General features: G+C 44.5%; 1 protein-coding gene across 6 annotated transcripts; it reads left to right on the plus strand.

Annotated features, from left to right (window-relative positions):
* The first annotated feature begins 1,242 nt into the window (after window positions 1-1,242).
* On the plus strand, window positions 1,243-14,684 carry NPL (N-acetylneuraminate pyruvate lyase). 6 transcript variants are annotated; one of them, XM_065674173.1, is made up of 13 exons: window positions 1,243-1,266; window positions 2,475-2,608; window positions 3,292-3,360; window positions 4,654-4,727; window positions 5,827-5,914; window positions 8,280-8,337; window positions 8,423-8,498; window positions 9,965-10,057; window positions 10,869-11,017; window positions 11,219-11,265; window positions 12,056-12,140; window positions 12,587-12,626; window positions 14,010-14,684. In XM_065674173.1, exons 1-13 carry the CDS (start codon window positions 1,258-1,260, stop codon window positions 14,159-14,161), a joined length of 1,074 nt encoding a protein of 357 aa, XP_065530245.1. In that variant the 5' UTR covers window positions 1,243-1,257; the 3' UTR covers window positions 14,162-14,684. The 6 variants fall into 6 exon arrangements, with proteins under 6 accessions (XP_065530245.1, XP_065530247.1, XP_065530249.1 ...); XM_065674176.1 differs by lacking the exons at window positions 1,243-1,266; window positions 2,475-2,608 and adding exons at window positions 2,750-2,775; window positions 3,028-3,078; XM_065674175.1 differs by lacking the exons at window positions 1,243-1,266; window positions 2,475-2,608 and adding an exon at window positions 2,697-2,775.
* Window positions 14,685-14,789: the final 105 nt, after the last annotated feature.

Here is a 14,789-nt window from a genome sequence, read left to right on the forward strand (position 1 = left end):
TTGCCAACAGGTCAAGGAAGGTTATCTTTCCCTTCTGCTCAGCGCTGGTGGGATGCATCTGGAGCAATGGGCTCCCCAGTAAAGGGAAGACATGGGCTTACTAGAGTGAGTCCAGTGAACAGCCTCAAAGATGATCATGGGATTGAAGAATCTATAGAACAAGGAGAGACTGAGAGAGCTGGGGCTGTTTAGCCTGCAGAAAAATTACCCATAGTAATGGAAGAGTATGGAGAAGACGGGATTTCTGGAAGGATGAGATGAGCCTCAGAGAAAAGAAAAATACATGTGCTTTGTAAGAGTCTTTTAATAAAGCCAGACGCCAGAGAAAGTGATCTCTGCATGTGAATAGCCCACAGTGAGCGTATTTTGAAGCGGAGGAGGAATACCACAAACCCAAACTCCTGAGTTTATTATGTTGAGAACATGAAAAATGTGCTCCCAAAGCACACAACACCAGATTGTTCTCTCTACTGCAGTCACTGGAGACTCAAATTGTGCTCTAATGGAATATCTTAAAGTGCACACTCAAGGCATAATGTTTTATTGAGCCTGCTTTATGAATGGCTGTAGAAAACCCAAGTAATTTTCCTCAGGCAGCAACTCAAGCCCACAGGAGAGCTGCAAGCTACAGTCATAGTGTGCATTCAGAAAAGACCTACTGATATCTTTTTGGTGGTCAGTCTATACAGCCTTTTGTAGACTCTTCTGAGTTCATTAAATGTCAGCCACAAATCAGTGCGGGGCACAACCTTGTCTTAGCGAGGTGCTGGTGGTCTGCTGGTCACAGCTACTGCGAGAAGATTTGAGTTCCAGACCAGCTGTGGTCCTGGTGGGGTGGAGGATTGTGCTGGGCACAGCTGCCTTTCTGCCATGGCCCCCAGACTCTGCCCTGCATATGGTACACATCTAGTAAAACCACATGTCAGAGAAGAAAACGGGAGCCACATGGGCTGCACATGAGGAGTGGTTTTGGTTGCCCATAAGCCACTGTTTTCTGCTCACTTGTCATAGCCTGACCTCCATTTGCCTTTCTCACACAGTGATATGGACCCTCCCAGCTCCCCATGCTGAGTGTTGCAGCACCATGGCGCTGCAGTGGCGTTTGGAGTGCTTTCACCATCACAGTGAAACAAGAAATGGGTAGAAGATGAGGAAAGAGCAGCCAAAGCCTTTCCTGGTTGAAGCCTTCATGGTGTTCTGCAGGCCACATACCATGAGCCGTACCCATGCTGTAGTGCTGTACCACACAAGGCCAAAATGGAGCAGGTCTTCTCCTTAACTTCTAATTTCTATGTATCTCATGGCTTTTAGTTTATGGCGCCATTTTTCTGTTCATATATTATATGTTTATATGTTATTGGTTTGGGTTTCTCTTATCCAAATGGTGACAATGCATAAAAGAACTGCAAATTAGAGGCACTGAGTAACAGGAGGTCCCCACCACAGCAGGCTGTCAGAGACTATTGAGCTTACAGTTAGATAACCATGGCAAGGAACAGAAGAGCTAAATATGATCTCTATTTTACAAAGTGGGGGGCTAAAGCACAGAGGTCAATGGCTGGTTTATTTCATCAGCGTGTGAGAGTTTGTTTTATGGTAATGATAATATTTTGATGCTTACCCTTAAATTACTGAGCTGCAGGTTTTGGTTTCAACTGCAGTTGCACCTTTGTTTTGTCTGAGAACAGAGAAAAGATGAAATCTGACTAATTTGTTTAGTAAAAAATTGTATTTCAGTTAGAGATGCTGTTTATCGCAGTTCTCAAGCTTTTGACATGGCATTTGGTGCTTGCTTCCTTTATGACAAGGCGGAGTGGGTTTGCTTCCTCATTTACCACGCTAAGCCTTTTGAAATTCCTCTCATTCAATGGCACTGAACTGCAGAAAATGTGGTTTTCTTTCTACTGTACCGTGCAGTGGATGCGTCTCTCTAGCAGACAGCTCCAGGAAGGCATTTGATGCTGCTGATCAAAGCGATGGCATGATCTTCCTTCTTTGTGCAGCTCCAGGGTTTCTGTGTAGGCAACCTAAAGGGAGCCCCGCCTGAGTCACTTCAGGCAACCACACTTCTAGTTTGCAGCCAGGCTTCCCTCAGTGTTTTCAGCCATCAACAGGAAGATATCCTTGTCCTTTATTTTCAACAGTGGCTCGTACCTGGGCAGAAATCCGTGCTGGAAGTCACAGATCTGTTAACTAACTCGCCGATCTGCCGCCCTGATGCTCTGCAGGGCTGCCGCCCATCGGGACTAGGGCAGGTACCATTCTTGCAGCAAGGCGTTCCTTAAAGCCCGGTGCCTCTTCAGACATGCAGCCAGCTCTTTTCCTTCACTCTGTAATTTATTTATTTTCAAAAGTTTGTTTGTTTTTTCTTTGGGGGGGGGTGGGGGGTGGGGGGTGGTGTGTGGTGTTTGTTTTGTTTTTTTAATTCTGAAAATAGCCTTTAATAACCCAAACAAGCCTTTGCTTCTAAACAGTACTGTCGAGTGTGGGCTATGGGAGACTGCGGCTGCTTTAGTGGGTCACCGAAGGCAGCCGGGCAGAAAGCAGAAGGCTCCTCCATGTTCCAGCCCGGCGGCAGGCCGCTTCGGCCAGCTCGGCATCTACCGTGGTGCGCGGAGCCTGCGGGCGCAGCGCCGGGCGGTAGGGCTCAGCCCGGGAGAGCTGCTGACGGCCGGGGCGGGGCGGGGCGGGGCAGGGCCAGGCCGTGCCGAGGGCGGAGCGAGGCCGCCCCAGAGGAGCTGGCGGGGCTGGGCAGCCGCCGGCAAGGGAGGCGAGGTACAGTGCGCGAAGGAGGTTGGGGTTGTGGGGTGCTTGGGGTCGCCGTCGGTGCCCGGCGGGGCGCCGTCACCCCGCGCTCCCCGGGGCCAGACTCGTGGCCGCCGCCGCCCGGGCTGGCCGGTCTGGGCTCGACACGGGGCTGACTGCAGGCCTGGTGCCCCTGTGGTCCGCGGGGGAGCCGGTGTGGCGCTGCCTCTCTCGGGGGAAGGGTCTTGACCCGGTGTGCTGCAAACCTGTTCTCCCTCCCAGGCTGCCGGACGTCCCCACCAGCCTTGTGTAGGAAAGGAAAGGTAAAAAAAGGTAAAAGGAGTCTTTGCAATGTAACTGCAGCCGGTGCTCCCAGCCCTGTCCTGCCATGGTGCTGGCTGCAGGAAGCTGCTCTTTCACAAGAAAAAGGCGATTCTAACTTAAACTAACAGCCTTGCAAAGTCCACTTCTTCTGAACTTTGCCTGTCCAGTTCTGCTTTTAACGGAAGTTGAACAATAATAATTCTATCTTTCTTTTCCAAACAGCTCAATGACACCCAGAAAGAAGTTAGAGGGTCTTGTAGCTGCTACAGTCACTCCAATGACTCCTGATGGGTGAGCTGTCAAAGCTGCACTGATTGCTGTTACCTTAGACCCTTACTTTCTTTCAATTTTATTTGGAACTGATCACTTCCGATGTTGTTTTGGGGGGGGGGGGGGGTGTTTGGTTTTTTGGGGTTTTTTTTTTGTTGTTGTTTTGAGGGGTTTGTAGTTGGTTGGGTTTGGTTTTGTGTGTGTGCTTTTGGTTTTTGTGGGGGTTTTTGTTTTTATGTTTTGGTTTGGGGTTTTTTTTAGTAGATCTCAGATGGAGGAACTATTAGGTTGGTCCCATTAGGACTAGAGTGGGCCTCCAAATGTCCTCCCTACTTTGGAGTAGCCATGGACCCTAAGCTTCTCTTGTGGGGGATGTGTCAAGATCTGTCTGTGTTTCTGAGGGAGATAGCAGAGATTTGCTAGCACAGTCCTCTGAAAGTGAGTCTTTATTTTTTCAAAGCATGGTACTATCTCAGGCAGTCCATTTGCACTGCAGTCACTGCTTCGTTTCTTGCTTTTATGGAAATTATTTCTGATTTACTTTTTTATTACAACTCAAATTTATTGCAGCTTGGTATTTGGAGAGTAACCTGGGCCCTCTGTCTGGAATGCATGGCCTTTGTAAGATATGTTCTGGGAAATCAGCTATGAAATTTTGGGTGATGTGTGAACCCCAGTCAGGGTACCAGAATTGACTTCCAGACTGTAGGGTTTGTCTGCATGTTTGACAAATGAAAATAACAATGAAATACTATACACTGATAAACACAATAAGTTTGTCGTGCAGAGAAGATAAACACAGAATTCAATTTCCCCTGTTTGTCAGGGAAGTCTGTTGCTTTCCTTATTATTTAATGAGAGAGGGAGGTCAAAGTCATGTCCAGCAGATGCCATTTCACTGTGTCCAGCAGTTACAGCAGAGTTTAACTATTTGCCAGCACTTGCACAAATATCTTCGTGCTCTCAGGAGGACTTCGGTTTCCCTCAACAATAGAAAAGGTTTGAGTGCCTCTTGTTTTGTCCTGTCTCTTCAAAAAAAGCTCTGTGATGAGCCTGCAGTAATTACCAATTGAGATAAAAGATTGTAACAGCGAGTTACTTGTCAGGAGGAAGAGAAACTGGAAGAAAATATTCGGAACTGAGCTGTTATCTGAAATGTTAAATACATGCTGAGGGTACTGTACCTCGGGGTAATCTGTGTGCGTACAAATGCAAGGCTTCAAAAATGTGTGCCCTTTTTTTGGTTTCTTAATCACTAAGATTAAGATACCTGTGTGTGGAGACTTACGATTGCTGTGGTTCCTTTAATTTCAGACAAATTAACCTTTCAGTGATTCATCAATACGTGGATTATCTGGTAAGGGAGCAGAACGTGAAGAACGTTTTTGGTAAGTGTTTCTTTTTTTTGTCAGAAACTTTGTTACACCCCTTTTGCCTGGATGGGAATCCTATGGTATCTTATCTGATAAGAGCTGTAGCGGGAGGGACTGTGGATGTGGGATCATCCTAAACATTTATATTCAACAGTGGTCAGAGTACAAGTGACGCTTAAGGTATCTGCTTTTGCTCACACTCTGTTTGTGAGTGGGATGAAGCAAGCGTTGCCTTCATTGATCCCAGAGATGAATGGATAATACTGTGTTGGAGAGAAGACTCAACTGAATGATTCTTCCCTTTGCCTGGGAAAGAAGCATCTGATTAAAAAACACCATCTCAGGAATCCAGAGAATTCCACGAGCTCATCAAAGCCAGACAGGCTTCTTTAGGAGACCTATGGAGCACCACGCAATACTGAGGTGGCCACTGCTCCATCTCTCTGCTCTGCTTCCATCTTGGGGACTGCTGCAGGGTCAGGAGGGATGGATGGATAGAGAATACAGCATTTCTAAACCACTTTTATTCACAGCCTGTCATAGTAAAGTATGTTGAAAGTGATACGATTTTGGTTTAAAACTTCAGTGGAAAGACTGCTGAGATGCAGAGCAGAGGGTGGCAGACTACAGCTATCCCAGTTTAATTTGTTTGTGACAGAACATACTGACATTTCATTGTTTTCAAGGGGTGCTTTAGCTTAGGTAGAACATGTGGTTCCACTCACAGCAATGACACCAAATTTCATGTAAGGCTGCTTCCTTGAGGTGGAGTAGAGACAGTCACTTTGCTTGGCTAGGTGCGCATCCCTTGATCAGGGATGTCCCAGCCTGACTCACTGCTGGGAGAAGGAGGTAGCGTCTGCTGGGGAGGAGGTGCTGGGAGGGCAGTTTCCCAGTTTCAGCAACTGATTCTGCCTCCTCCGTCCCAAAACTGTCAATCCTGAAACACCCAGGTTTCCAACATAAGCAGATACTGGTGTGGACCACTGCTATCTTAAAATTAGTTGGGGGGAAAAGTTTTCTGTTTAATATAAAAAGTGTCAGTTCTTGTCTTTAGTAAAACCAATGCATGTAGGCCAAGCCTCAGCAAGTGTGTTGTGTTGTGTTGAAACAGTGAATGGCACAACAGGAGAAGGACTGTCCCTTAGCATCCAGGAGAGGAAGCAGTTGGCAGAAGAATGGATATGTCAAGGAAAAAACAAGTGAGTAGCTGAGAGGGAACAGGGGATTCTGGATCTCATTTATGATATAGACATGCCTGACTGCAAAGCCAAATTTGCTGATGACTTTTGAGGGTTTTTTTAGGATTTTGTTGTTGGGCTTTGCTCCCCAGCTCTTTTATCACAGAAGTCTGTGTTTTTCTCACTGCCAGTTAGCTGGTGTCCATTTCTGCTGCTTAGAGAGCTTGTAAGAGTCCTTCTCTTTGGCACACTGAGTGGTAAGGGGACAAAAAGGTCTGCCTATTTATGCCCTGTGAGCATTTCTAAACCTTTTAATATATTGAATCTTTTGAACCTGTCTTCTATCACTTCACTGCTGCTGCCGCCTCAGTTGCTATATCAGAGGATGTGAAGAAAAGGAGGTGTTTTGGATGAGAAGGCTTTGCCAAGCCATTATCCATCATCTTTGAGAAGTCATGGCAGTCTGGTGAAGCTCCTGCTGATGGGAAAAGGGGAAATATAACACACATTTTAAAAAAGGGAAAAAAGGAAGACCCAGGGAGCTACAGACTGGTCAGTCTCATCTCGGTGCCTGGCAAGATCATGGAGTGGATCCCCCTGGAAACTACTAAGGCACATGGACAATAAGGGGGTGATTGGTGACAGCCAACAGGCCTTCACTTAAGGGTAAATCATGCCTGACAAATCTGGTAGCCTTCTACGATGGGGCCATGGCAGTGGTAGGTAAGGGAAGAGCAACTGATGTCAGCTACCTGGACTTGTGCAAGGCATTTGACACTGTCCCACATGAAATCCTTGTATCTAAATTGGAGAGGTGTGGAATTGATGGATGTACCAATCAGTGGACAAGGAATGGCTGGATGGTCGCACTCGGAGAGTTGCAGTCAACAGCTTGATGTCCAAGTGGAGACTGGTGTGACGAGTGGTGTCCCTCAGCGGCTGGCATTGAGACCGGTTCTACGTCTTTTGTTGCCAGCATGGACAGTGGGACTGAGGCACCCTCAGCAAGTTTGCCGTCAACAGCAAGCTGTGTGGTGTGGTTGACATGCTGGTGGGAAGGATGCCATCCAAACAGACTTTGTCGGGCTCAAGAGGTGGGCCTGTGTGAACCTCATGAAGTTCAACAAGGCCAAGTGGAAGGTCCTGCACCTGGGTCGGGGCAATCCCAAGCACAACTACAGGCTGGGCAGAGCATAGATTGAGAGCAGCTCTGAGGAGCAGGACTTGGGGGTTTGGTTGCCGAGAAGCTCCACATGAGCCGGCAGTGTGCGCTTGCAGCCTGCAGCCAGAAAGCCAAACGTGTGCTTGGGCTGCAACAAAGGGAGCGTGACCAGCAGGTTGAGGGTGGGGACTACTCTGCAGTACTGCGTTCAGCTCTGGGGCCCCCAACACAAGAGAGACGTGGACCTGCTTGAGCGAGTCCAGAGGAGGACCATGACTTGTTCCAAGGGCTGAAACACCTCTCCTGTGAGGCTGAGAGTTAGGTTTGTTCATTCTGGAGAAGAGAAGGCTCAGAAGAGACTTTATGTTTTCCAATACCTAAACAGGGCCTACAAGACATCTGGGGAGGGACTTTTTATAAAGGCATGTAGTGGTAGAACAAGGGGGAGTGGCTTTAAACTGCAAGAGGGCAGATTTAGATTTGAAATTAGGAAGAAATTCCTTACTATGAAGGTGGTGAGACACTGGAACAGGTTGTCCAGAGAAACTGTGGCTGCCCCATCCCTGGAAGTGTTAAAGGCCAGGTTGGATGGGGCTTTGAGCCACCAGGTCTAGTGGAAGGTGTCCCTGCCTGTGGCAGAGGGATTGGAACTGGATGAGATTTAAGGTCCTTTCCAACTCTAACCATCCTATGATTCTATGATAGTGAGCAGAAATATACTGGTGTGAAGGCTCACGGTCTGTTTGGATATAAAGGAGCAACACAGCAATGTGACTGATGGACTGGAACTTGAGAGAGTCCCTTGGCAGGAGCAAACAGTCAAAAGGTGCTGCTGTGAGGTTGATCTCTCCTGGTAGTTCTGCAGAGAAGTAGGTTTAGAAAGCAAAGATATGCTTTACTATCCTTTCATTTTCCTGGCTTCCCATTAAATACTTAATGTCTTAATTTTGACTTCCTAATAAAACGCTAAGATTTGTCCCTCCTGCCAGCCTTGCAAATATGACAGCAAGGCGTCACACAACTTATATTTGCAAATGTGTTTTCCTTTTTCCACTACCAGCTGCTTGCCACTGTGTGTCTGCTTGTCAGGTCAATACAGGCTCAAATCCTTGTAGGCTTAACCTGTGTTCTGTGGCTCCCTGGTTTGAAGCGAGTCAATTTAGCAGACTGGTATTTTTCACGATCATTTCCTAAACCTTTCAAATTTGTTTTGTTTTTGTGCAGATTGGATCATGTGATCATTCATGTTGGAGCACTGAGTCTGCCAGAGTCCCAAGAGCTGGTGTGTATGTGATTCCTTTTCACTATGTGTGTAATAAATGTAAAGCAGATGTACCTTCAGATACCTTCCATGCTCTCTTTTACAGGCAAGACATGCAGCAGCCATAGGTGCTAGTGGTATTGCTGTAATAGCCCCCTTCTTCTTCAAACCCACAAACAAAGGTGAGTAGATGCGATTGCCAGACCTACTGAGGCCTTTTATGTTGCCCTCCAAACCTTTAGCATAGATAAAGGATTAATGCCATCTTCTTTCTTTGGAAAATATTCTGGTGATAATGTTTGCACACCTGTCATGTCTGGTGCCATGCAAAAGCAAAACCTAGAAGAAGCATTTTTTAAGGATGGGAGATACCAGAATTCTCCCAGTAAGAAGGGGGAAGGAATGTCTTTTGTTAGCCTCTTGTGAAAAGAAGAGTTGCTTATGGAAAGAGCAGTTAATTAGTCTGTCTTCTGAACAGATAGTATGGAGCTTATGCTTGATCTGGGCCACACGAGGAAGCAGTAGCTTCCTTGCTTACCCTTGCAGGACACTGACCAAGTTGATAAACTGCCGATGCACAGGCATGCGTTGTGTTACTGAGGTGATGTTTCTGTGCACCTAAGGTTACCTCAGAACTTAAATAGTTTTGCTTTTAATAGTATAAGCATAGCATAAAATAACCACATGAAGTGGAAGTTTGCAAGAGAAACGTAAAAAAGCTGTCTGAATTAATTATTAATGGAAATGTTCATATGAAAGCACCAGAAAAAAACAGAGTCTATTGCCAGAATGGCTGGTATTGACAGCCAAGGACACAATCAGTGGCAATTGAATGGTGAGCACAGAGGAACATCACAGAAATCAGCAGAAGACCTTGCTGGTAGTAATAGGATGGCCATGAGGTTTCAGCATGTTGTTTTTTGCCATTCCTCTTCCTGCTAAGCCAGTAGGAAGATTGCCTAAGGATACAGTGAACAAGATTATTAGGAAGAATGTCAATGGTAATCACAGAATAGTTGAGATTGGAAGGGACCATTGGGGGTCATCTAGTCCAACCTCCCTGTTCAAGCAGGATCAACTAGAGCACATTGGCTTGTGTCCAGTTGGTTATTCCTCCCCAGGTGCAGGACCCTGTATTTGTCTCTGCTGAATTTCAAAAGGTTCCTGTCTGCCCACCTCTCCAGCCTGTCTAGATCCTTCTGAATAAATAATAACTCTTTGATTCCTGAAATGGTACAAAAAAGTTGTCCAAAACCCATTATTGAGCAGTAGCTCAGGGAGGTAGATGTAAACTTGATCCCTTGTTCTCTTGTGTCATTGCACACAAATGATCCTGGTGACCACTTTGGCACACAGGTCTTGCATGTGTGAGGGAGCATGCATGAGTTACATCTGTAAGAGAATGAGTGTGAGTTACTGAAACCAGTTTGGTTTAAAATAAATACTATCCTTGCCTTCCCTAAGGTCTTTCACTGAGTTTTGTTAAATTTAATTTTTTATGATGTTTTTGTATGACTGTTTATAGTACATAAGCTATAGATGGCCTCTCCACAGGCACTGGCTTCTGTGACTCTGAACTGTCTTTCACTACACTGAAAGATAGGATAGTCTCCTTCTCTTATGGGGTTACTTGATTGTTTTCTTCCAGATGAGCTGATTGCTTTCTTACAGAAGGTTGCATCTGAAGCCCCTGTGGTTCCATTTTATTACTATCACATTCCTCATCTGACAGGTGTGAAGAGTAAGTACTGCTTAGTCAGCTCTTCCTGAGCTTACACGCTCATAACAACCTGAGTAATTCCAGTTGGTGGTGTGATGATTCTACCAGCCTAAACCAGGTGTGTGGCCTCTGCTCCCATCACAAGCTGCAGTGGAAAGGATCCTTTCAAAAAATGGGAGGTGAATCCAAGACTGGAAAATAAATTGAATTCCTCTTCATTGAAAAAAAGTCATGGCTTATGAATACTGAGCAATTGGGATGGAGGAGGTGATGCTGACCATGGCTTTGCAATTAGTGTGAACCAGCATAGGTAATTGCCTTGGATAACCATAGGTAAACTCTGACTTTTTGCAAGATACTGACCACCATCTCTTGGTGTACATTGACTGCATAGTCATTTTTCCTTGTAAATCACTTATGAAACCACAATGCTTCTCCAGTCTTATTTAGCAGAGGAATGAGGAAGAGAATACAGATCTTTGGTTATTTGCTGTAGACAGTAGGTTATGTGGTGTTTCCGGATGTATGGATTTATATTTATTCTTAATTATGTTACTGACAGTTTGTTGCTAAGCTTTCACTTATCCAGATTTTTCCCATTCTGAGCTGGTAAAAGGAATGCCTGAAAGAGTGTGGAAAGATGTATTTTGTATAACTCTGGGAAGCAATCACACTGAAGTTGTTTTACTCATTGTTTTAAAGCTATATAGTTTACTAGGCTTAGGCCAAAAGTGAACAACTTGTAAAGTAGTAAGTCTCCCTCCTGGGGACAAGGCAAGGAGATCTCCCAAATCAGGGGTGTTTCTTCACATGAGTTTGCTGTTTTACACAGTTCATGTTGAAGAGTTGCTGGATGGAATAAAAAAGCAGATCCCCACCTTCAAGGGCGTGAAGTTCAGTGACACGGACCTCTTGGACCTTGCTCAGTGTATAAACAAGAATGAGAGCGAACAGTTTGCATTTCTTTATGGGGTGGATGAGGTAAGAGGCACTTAAAAATAATTTCTTCTAAGGCATTTGTTTGCTTCAGCTTCAAAGAAAAAAGTAACCCTGGTCATTCAGTGCCAGCATTTTTGCTGCTTCCTTCCACCCCCCCCACCCCCCAGCCCCCCACCCCTTTTTTTCTTTATTTCATTATGTGAAGTAAACCCATTTTTTTTTCTCCCCCCATCCCCAAACTAGCAACTGTTGAGTGCGCTGGCAATAGGGGCAAATGGAGCCGTTGGAAGGTCAGTATGGCTTGGACTCCTTCCCCTTGACACACACACCGTATTGTTCAATCTTCCACTGTCTACATGGTGTTTCTTTGTCTTCTGTCACCACAGCAGAGGATTTTACATGGTAGGGCTGTAGAGTAACAAGCAGATAGATAAGCTAGCTCCAGTGCTAGTGATGGGACAGTTGTATAACCTGGGATCTTGGATTATGTTCATTTGGGTGACTATTGCTGCAGTCTATAAGCTGACCCAAAGGTTTCAGCATATTTCTTTATCCTCACAGCAACCTTTTGAAATAGGGAAACACTTTTATCTCATTATATGGGTAAGGAACCAAAAGCCAGAGAGGTTAAAATCATTAGTTCACATGAGAAGTCTGTGAGGAAAAGGGCTCTGCTGAATTCAATTTCTGATTTGTCTTCTGCCCCTCATACCAGGCTGCTTAGATGTATTAATGTGGAATATCTGTGTTCTAGTTTAGATGATCCATTGAATGAACAAGCAACTGGAAAATTAAATGATTGACTTCCCATATTGTGTCTTTTTTTTATTTTGAAAAGCAGTTCCATTTGGAAAGAACTGGGATGAGAAACCTACTCTCTAAACTCTTCTGTAGGGTTTGACATACTTCAGATGCTTGACAGTATAAACCACATTGCATGAATCTCTGTCATAATAATAGCATTCCCATAGTGTCAACAGCTTACTAATTTTGTTTAATGGTTCTAAGCTCTTCCTTTGCATTTACCAATTCTGGTTTTGACTTGTTTTTTTTTTTTTTTGTTTTTTGTTTTGTTGGCAGTACATTCAACTATTTGGGACAAAAAACCAATCTGATGTTACAAGCCTTTGCAAAGCAAGACCTTGCATTAGCACGGAAGTATCAGGTATAGTATCTTCATTGTGCCCACTAGGAGCAGTCTTCTTTCTCCTCTGGCTTTACTGGGGCTATTTTCCAGGTGGTTTGTACCCTGAGGTAGCTTTATTAAAGCAAGCTTCTTTCAGCTCCAACCCCCCCGCTTGTTATTCATCTCTCCTTGCCTTTTTGAACAGGCCTAACTTTTAACCAAGATCTGCCTTACTTATCATTCAACTCTCTAATCTCATACATGCAGAGTGAGCAATGGCCTGGCTTTTTTCCTTGGTGCCTCCCTCCCTGCCTCCCTTATCTTAATAGAATTCAATTACAATTTTCCATAGACTGGCCAAGTAGCCAAGGGCTTTTCTCAAAGCTGTGCAACAAATGTGTAAGATGTAATTATCATAATAGTTCTGGATGCTTTTATATCTTAAAATGTTAAGGCATTAATAAACAACTATCTGTCATTTCTAGTTTCTCACTGCAGAATTTCTCAACTTTGTCATCAAACTAGGTAAGTCCTACATTGCCTGTTTCCCTCATTATATGTAAAAATGCAGGCTTGGTGCTTCCAAAATTCTCCATGTTGCTGTGTCCTCAGAACTTCCTTCCCAAAAGATTTCACAGTGAAAAAAGTGTGTCTGCTGTTTTCTGAGTTAGTAGCAGCTGGGAGCTCAACAAAGGGAGCTGACCAAGCATCCCTGACAGATTCCACTCTTGCTTCCTTCCTTCTTCTGTGAAACCTCATAGCTTTAAAGCTGTGACTCTGATTTATCCTTTTTCTTATCGTAACTCTTTTTGTGGGTTGTTTTATTTTCCTTTGCTCTTGTCTCCAAAAGCTCATTTCTAGCTTTGTTTCTACATTTTTCTGAAATGGTGGTGCCCAGTAGGAAAACAGCTCTGAGAACTGTCTCTCCTGCCTTACTATAAAGAGTTACTGTTCAAGGCTGTACAAGGCCAAAGCATTTTGAAACAGAATGAATTTTAGAAACAAAGCCAAGTTTTAAGAGAAAAAGCAATTAAAATCAAACATATCAGTAGTGTGGGGACACTGAATTGGACATTTCATGGTTATCACTTAATGAGGAAAACTGTTCACTGTGGTTTTGCTATGCATATGCAAACTCAGTGAATCTAGCTGAGCTTTAGTGCTTGGTTTTATTTCTTGGGTTTAAAGTCAGAGGAAATGCTTCATTATTTAGCCTTATAGATAGAAGGAAATGCTGAATTTCCAGAGGTACCTAAGGACACTTGAGCTATGGACGGAGAGGACTCCTAAAGTTGCCCACGGTGATTTAAGCTGGTACCTAATGTCATGGGTCACATGCCAGTAGGATGTTACTACCCCCAGAGCTTGGCTTTATGTGTGTTTGCATCAGGGGATAGTTATGAGGCTGCAGACACTGGGTTGCCATGAAGACAAACTGGCTGAGATAGCTCAGCTACCAACAAAGGTAAATTTGAAGTGGCCTGATTTTTGCTTGTTTACCTCTGGAGGACTCGCGTGATCTCTTCTATTGTCAGGGCTGCATGGCAATATATTTTGGCAAGGAGAAAGGAACATATGTACAGCCCTGGTTATCTGTAAAACGACACGGTAGTTTGGAATGTGCACGTCTAAGAATGTACTCTGCTTGGTATCTTTAGGAAGGAAACAATAATGGTATAATATATAAATAAATCTAGTAAGTAGCTGCGATTTTTACTGTAATGTCTTTCCTGTCTATAAGCACTATCATCTCTTCTTAGTTACACTATCCAAACTTCTGAGAAGTGCTTAAAGCCTGGTTTATGCTGAATTACACAGGAACTCTATGCTGCTGCTTTGGCACCTGCATAGAAACTGCTTTAAGCAAAATGTTCTGTAAATGTCCTGATTTTGCTTTTGTCCACTCAGGTTTTGGTGTTGCACAGACTAAAGCTGTAATGACTTTTGTTTCTGGCATTCCCATGGGACCTCCACGGCTTCCACTTGTCAGTGCCTCTGAGGAGTTCATCATCAAGGCCAAAGCCAAGCTGGATAGCATTGTGTGGCCTGATGGTGACTGATACTCAGTTCAATGTCAGTCTGGAAATGGAGGCTCCTTTTCTGTGATTCGCTGTCACGCAGCACACTGCCCAGGTGATTGACTGTGGTATCTTTCAGGGAATTGGCAATGTGCCTGAGCCCCATTTGGTTAGGGCTAGCTTTGTTGGTGAGTTGCCTTTTTTACTCTGCTCCCTGGAGATCTGCACATTCCAGGACTAGCTGGTATCTTTTAATAAAAAAATAATAAAAAAACAGGCAGACTTTCCCCAGTTAGAAGATACTGACCCCTTTTGTCTAGAAAGGAGGGAGATCTGTCTCCACTCTCCCTCCAGCTAGATTATGTTTTGACTTCCTCCTTTGTGAGCGCATCATCTTCGGTTTAAGCGGTGGTGTGACACCATCTGGTTGCTCAGGGCAGTATCTTGCTATTTGTCAGAATCACTGGGACACTGACTGTGCATGTAAAATTCTGGTTTTGTCTTTTCTCATTGTGTTTATGCACCTTTACTTAATGCAAAATAAAACAACCAACCAACTAACAAACCCTTTGCAACAGAGTTTTCACCTCTCTAAGAAGCAGGTATTTCTCCATCTTTTTCCTTACAATGAAAAAAAAGCCACAATTGAGCTCTACATTTCTATATTGCA

This window comes from Lathamus discolor, chromosome 3 (genome assembly GCF_037157495.1).
Source record: "Lathamus discolor isolate bLatDis1 chromosome 3, bLatDis1.hap1, whole genome shotgun sequence".
Lineage (NCBI taxonomy): Eukaryota > Metazoa > Chordata > Aves > Psittaciformes > Psittacidae > Lathamus > Lathamus discolor.

Bases quoted from the DNA above. Each gene is read 5' to 3' on its own strand.
- NPL (XM_065674173.1), top strand. The intron at 11,266-12,055 runs GTCAGTATGGCT...TTTTGTTGGCAG, and splicing joins GCAAATGGAGCCGTTGGAAG to TACATTCAACTATTTGGGAC. The intron at 12,141-12,586 runs GTATAGTATCTT...TGTCATTTCTAG, and splicing joins CATTAGCACGGAAGTATCAG to TTTCTCACTGCAGAATTTCT.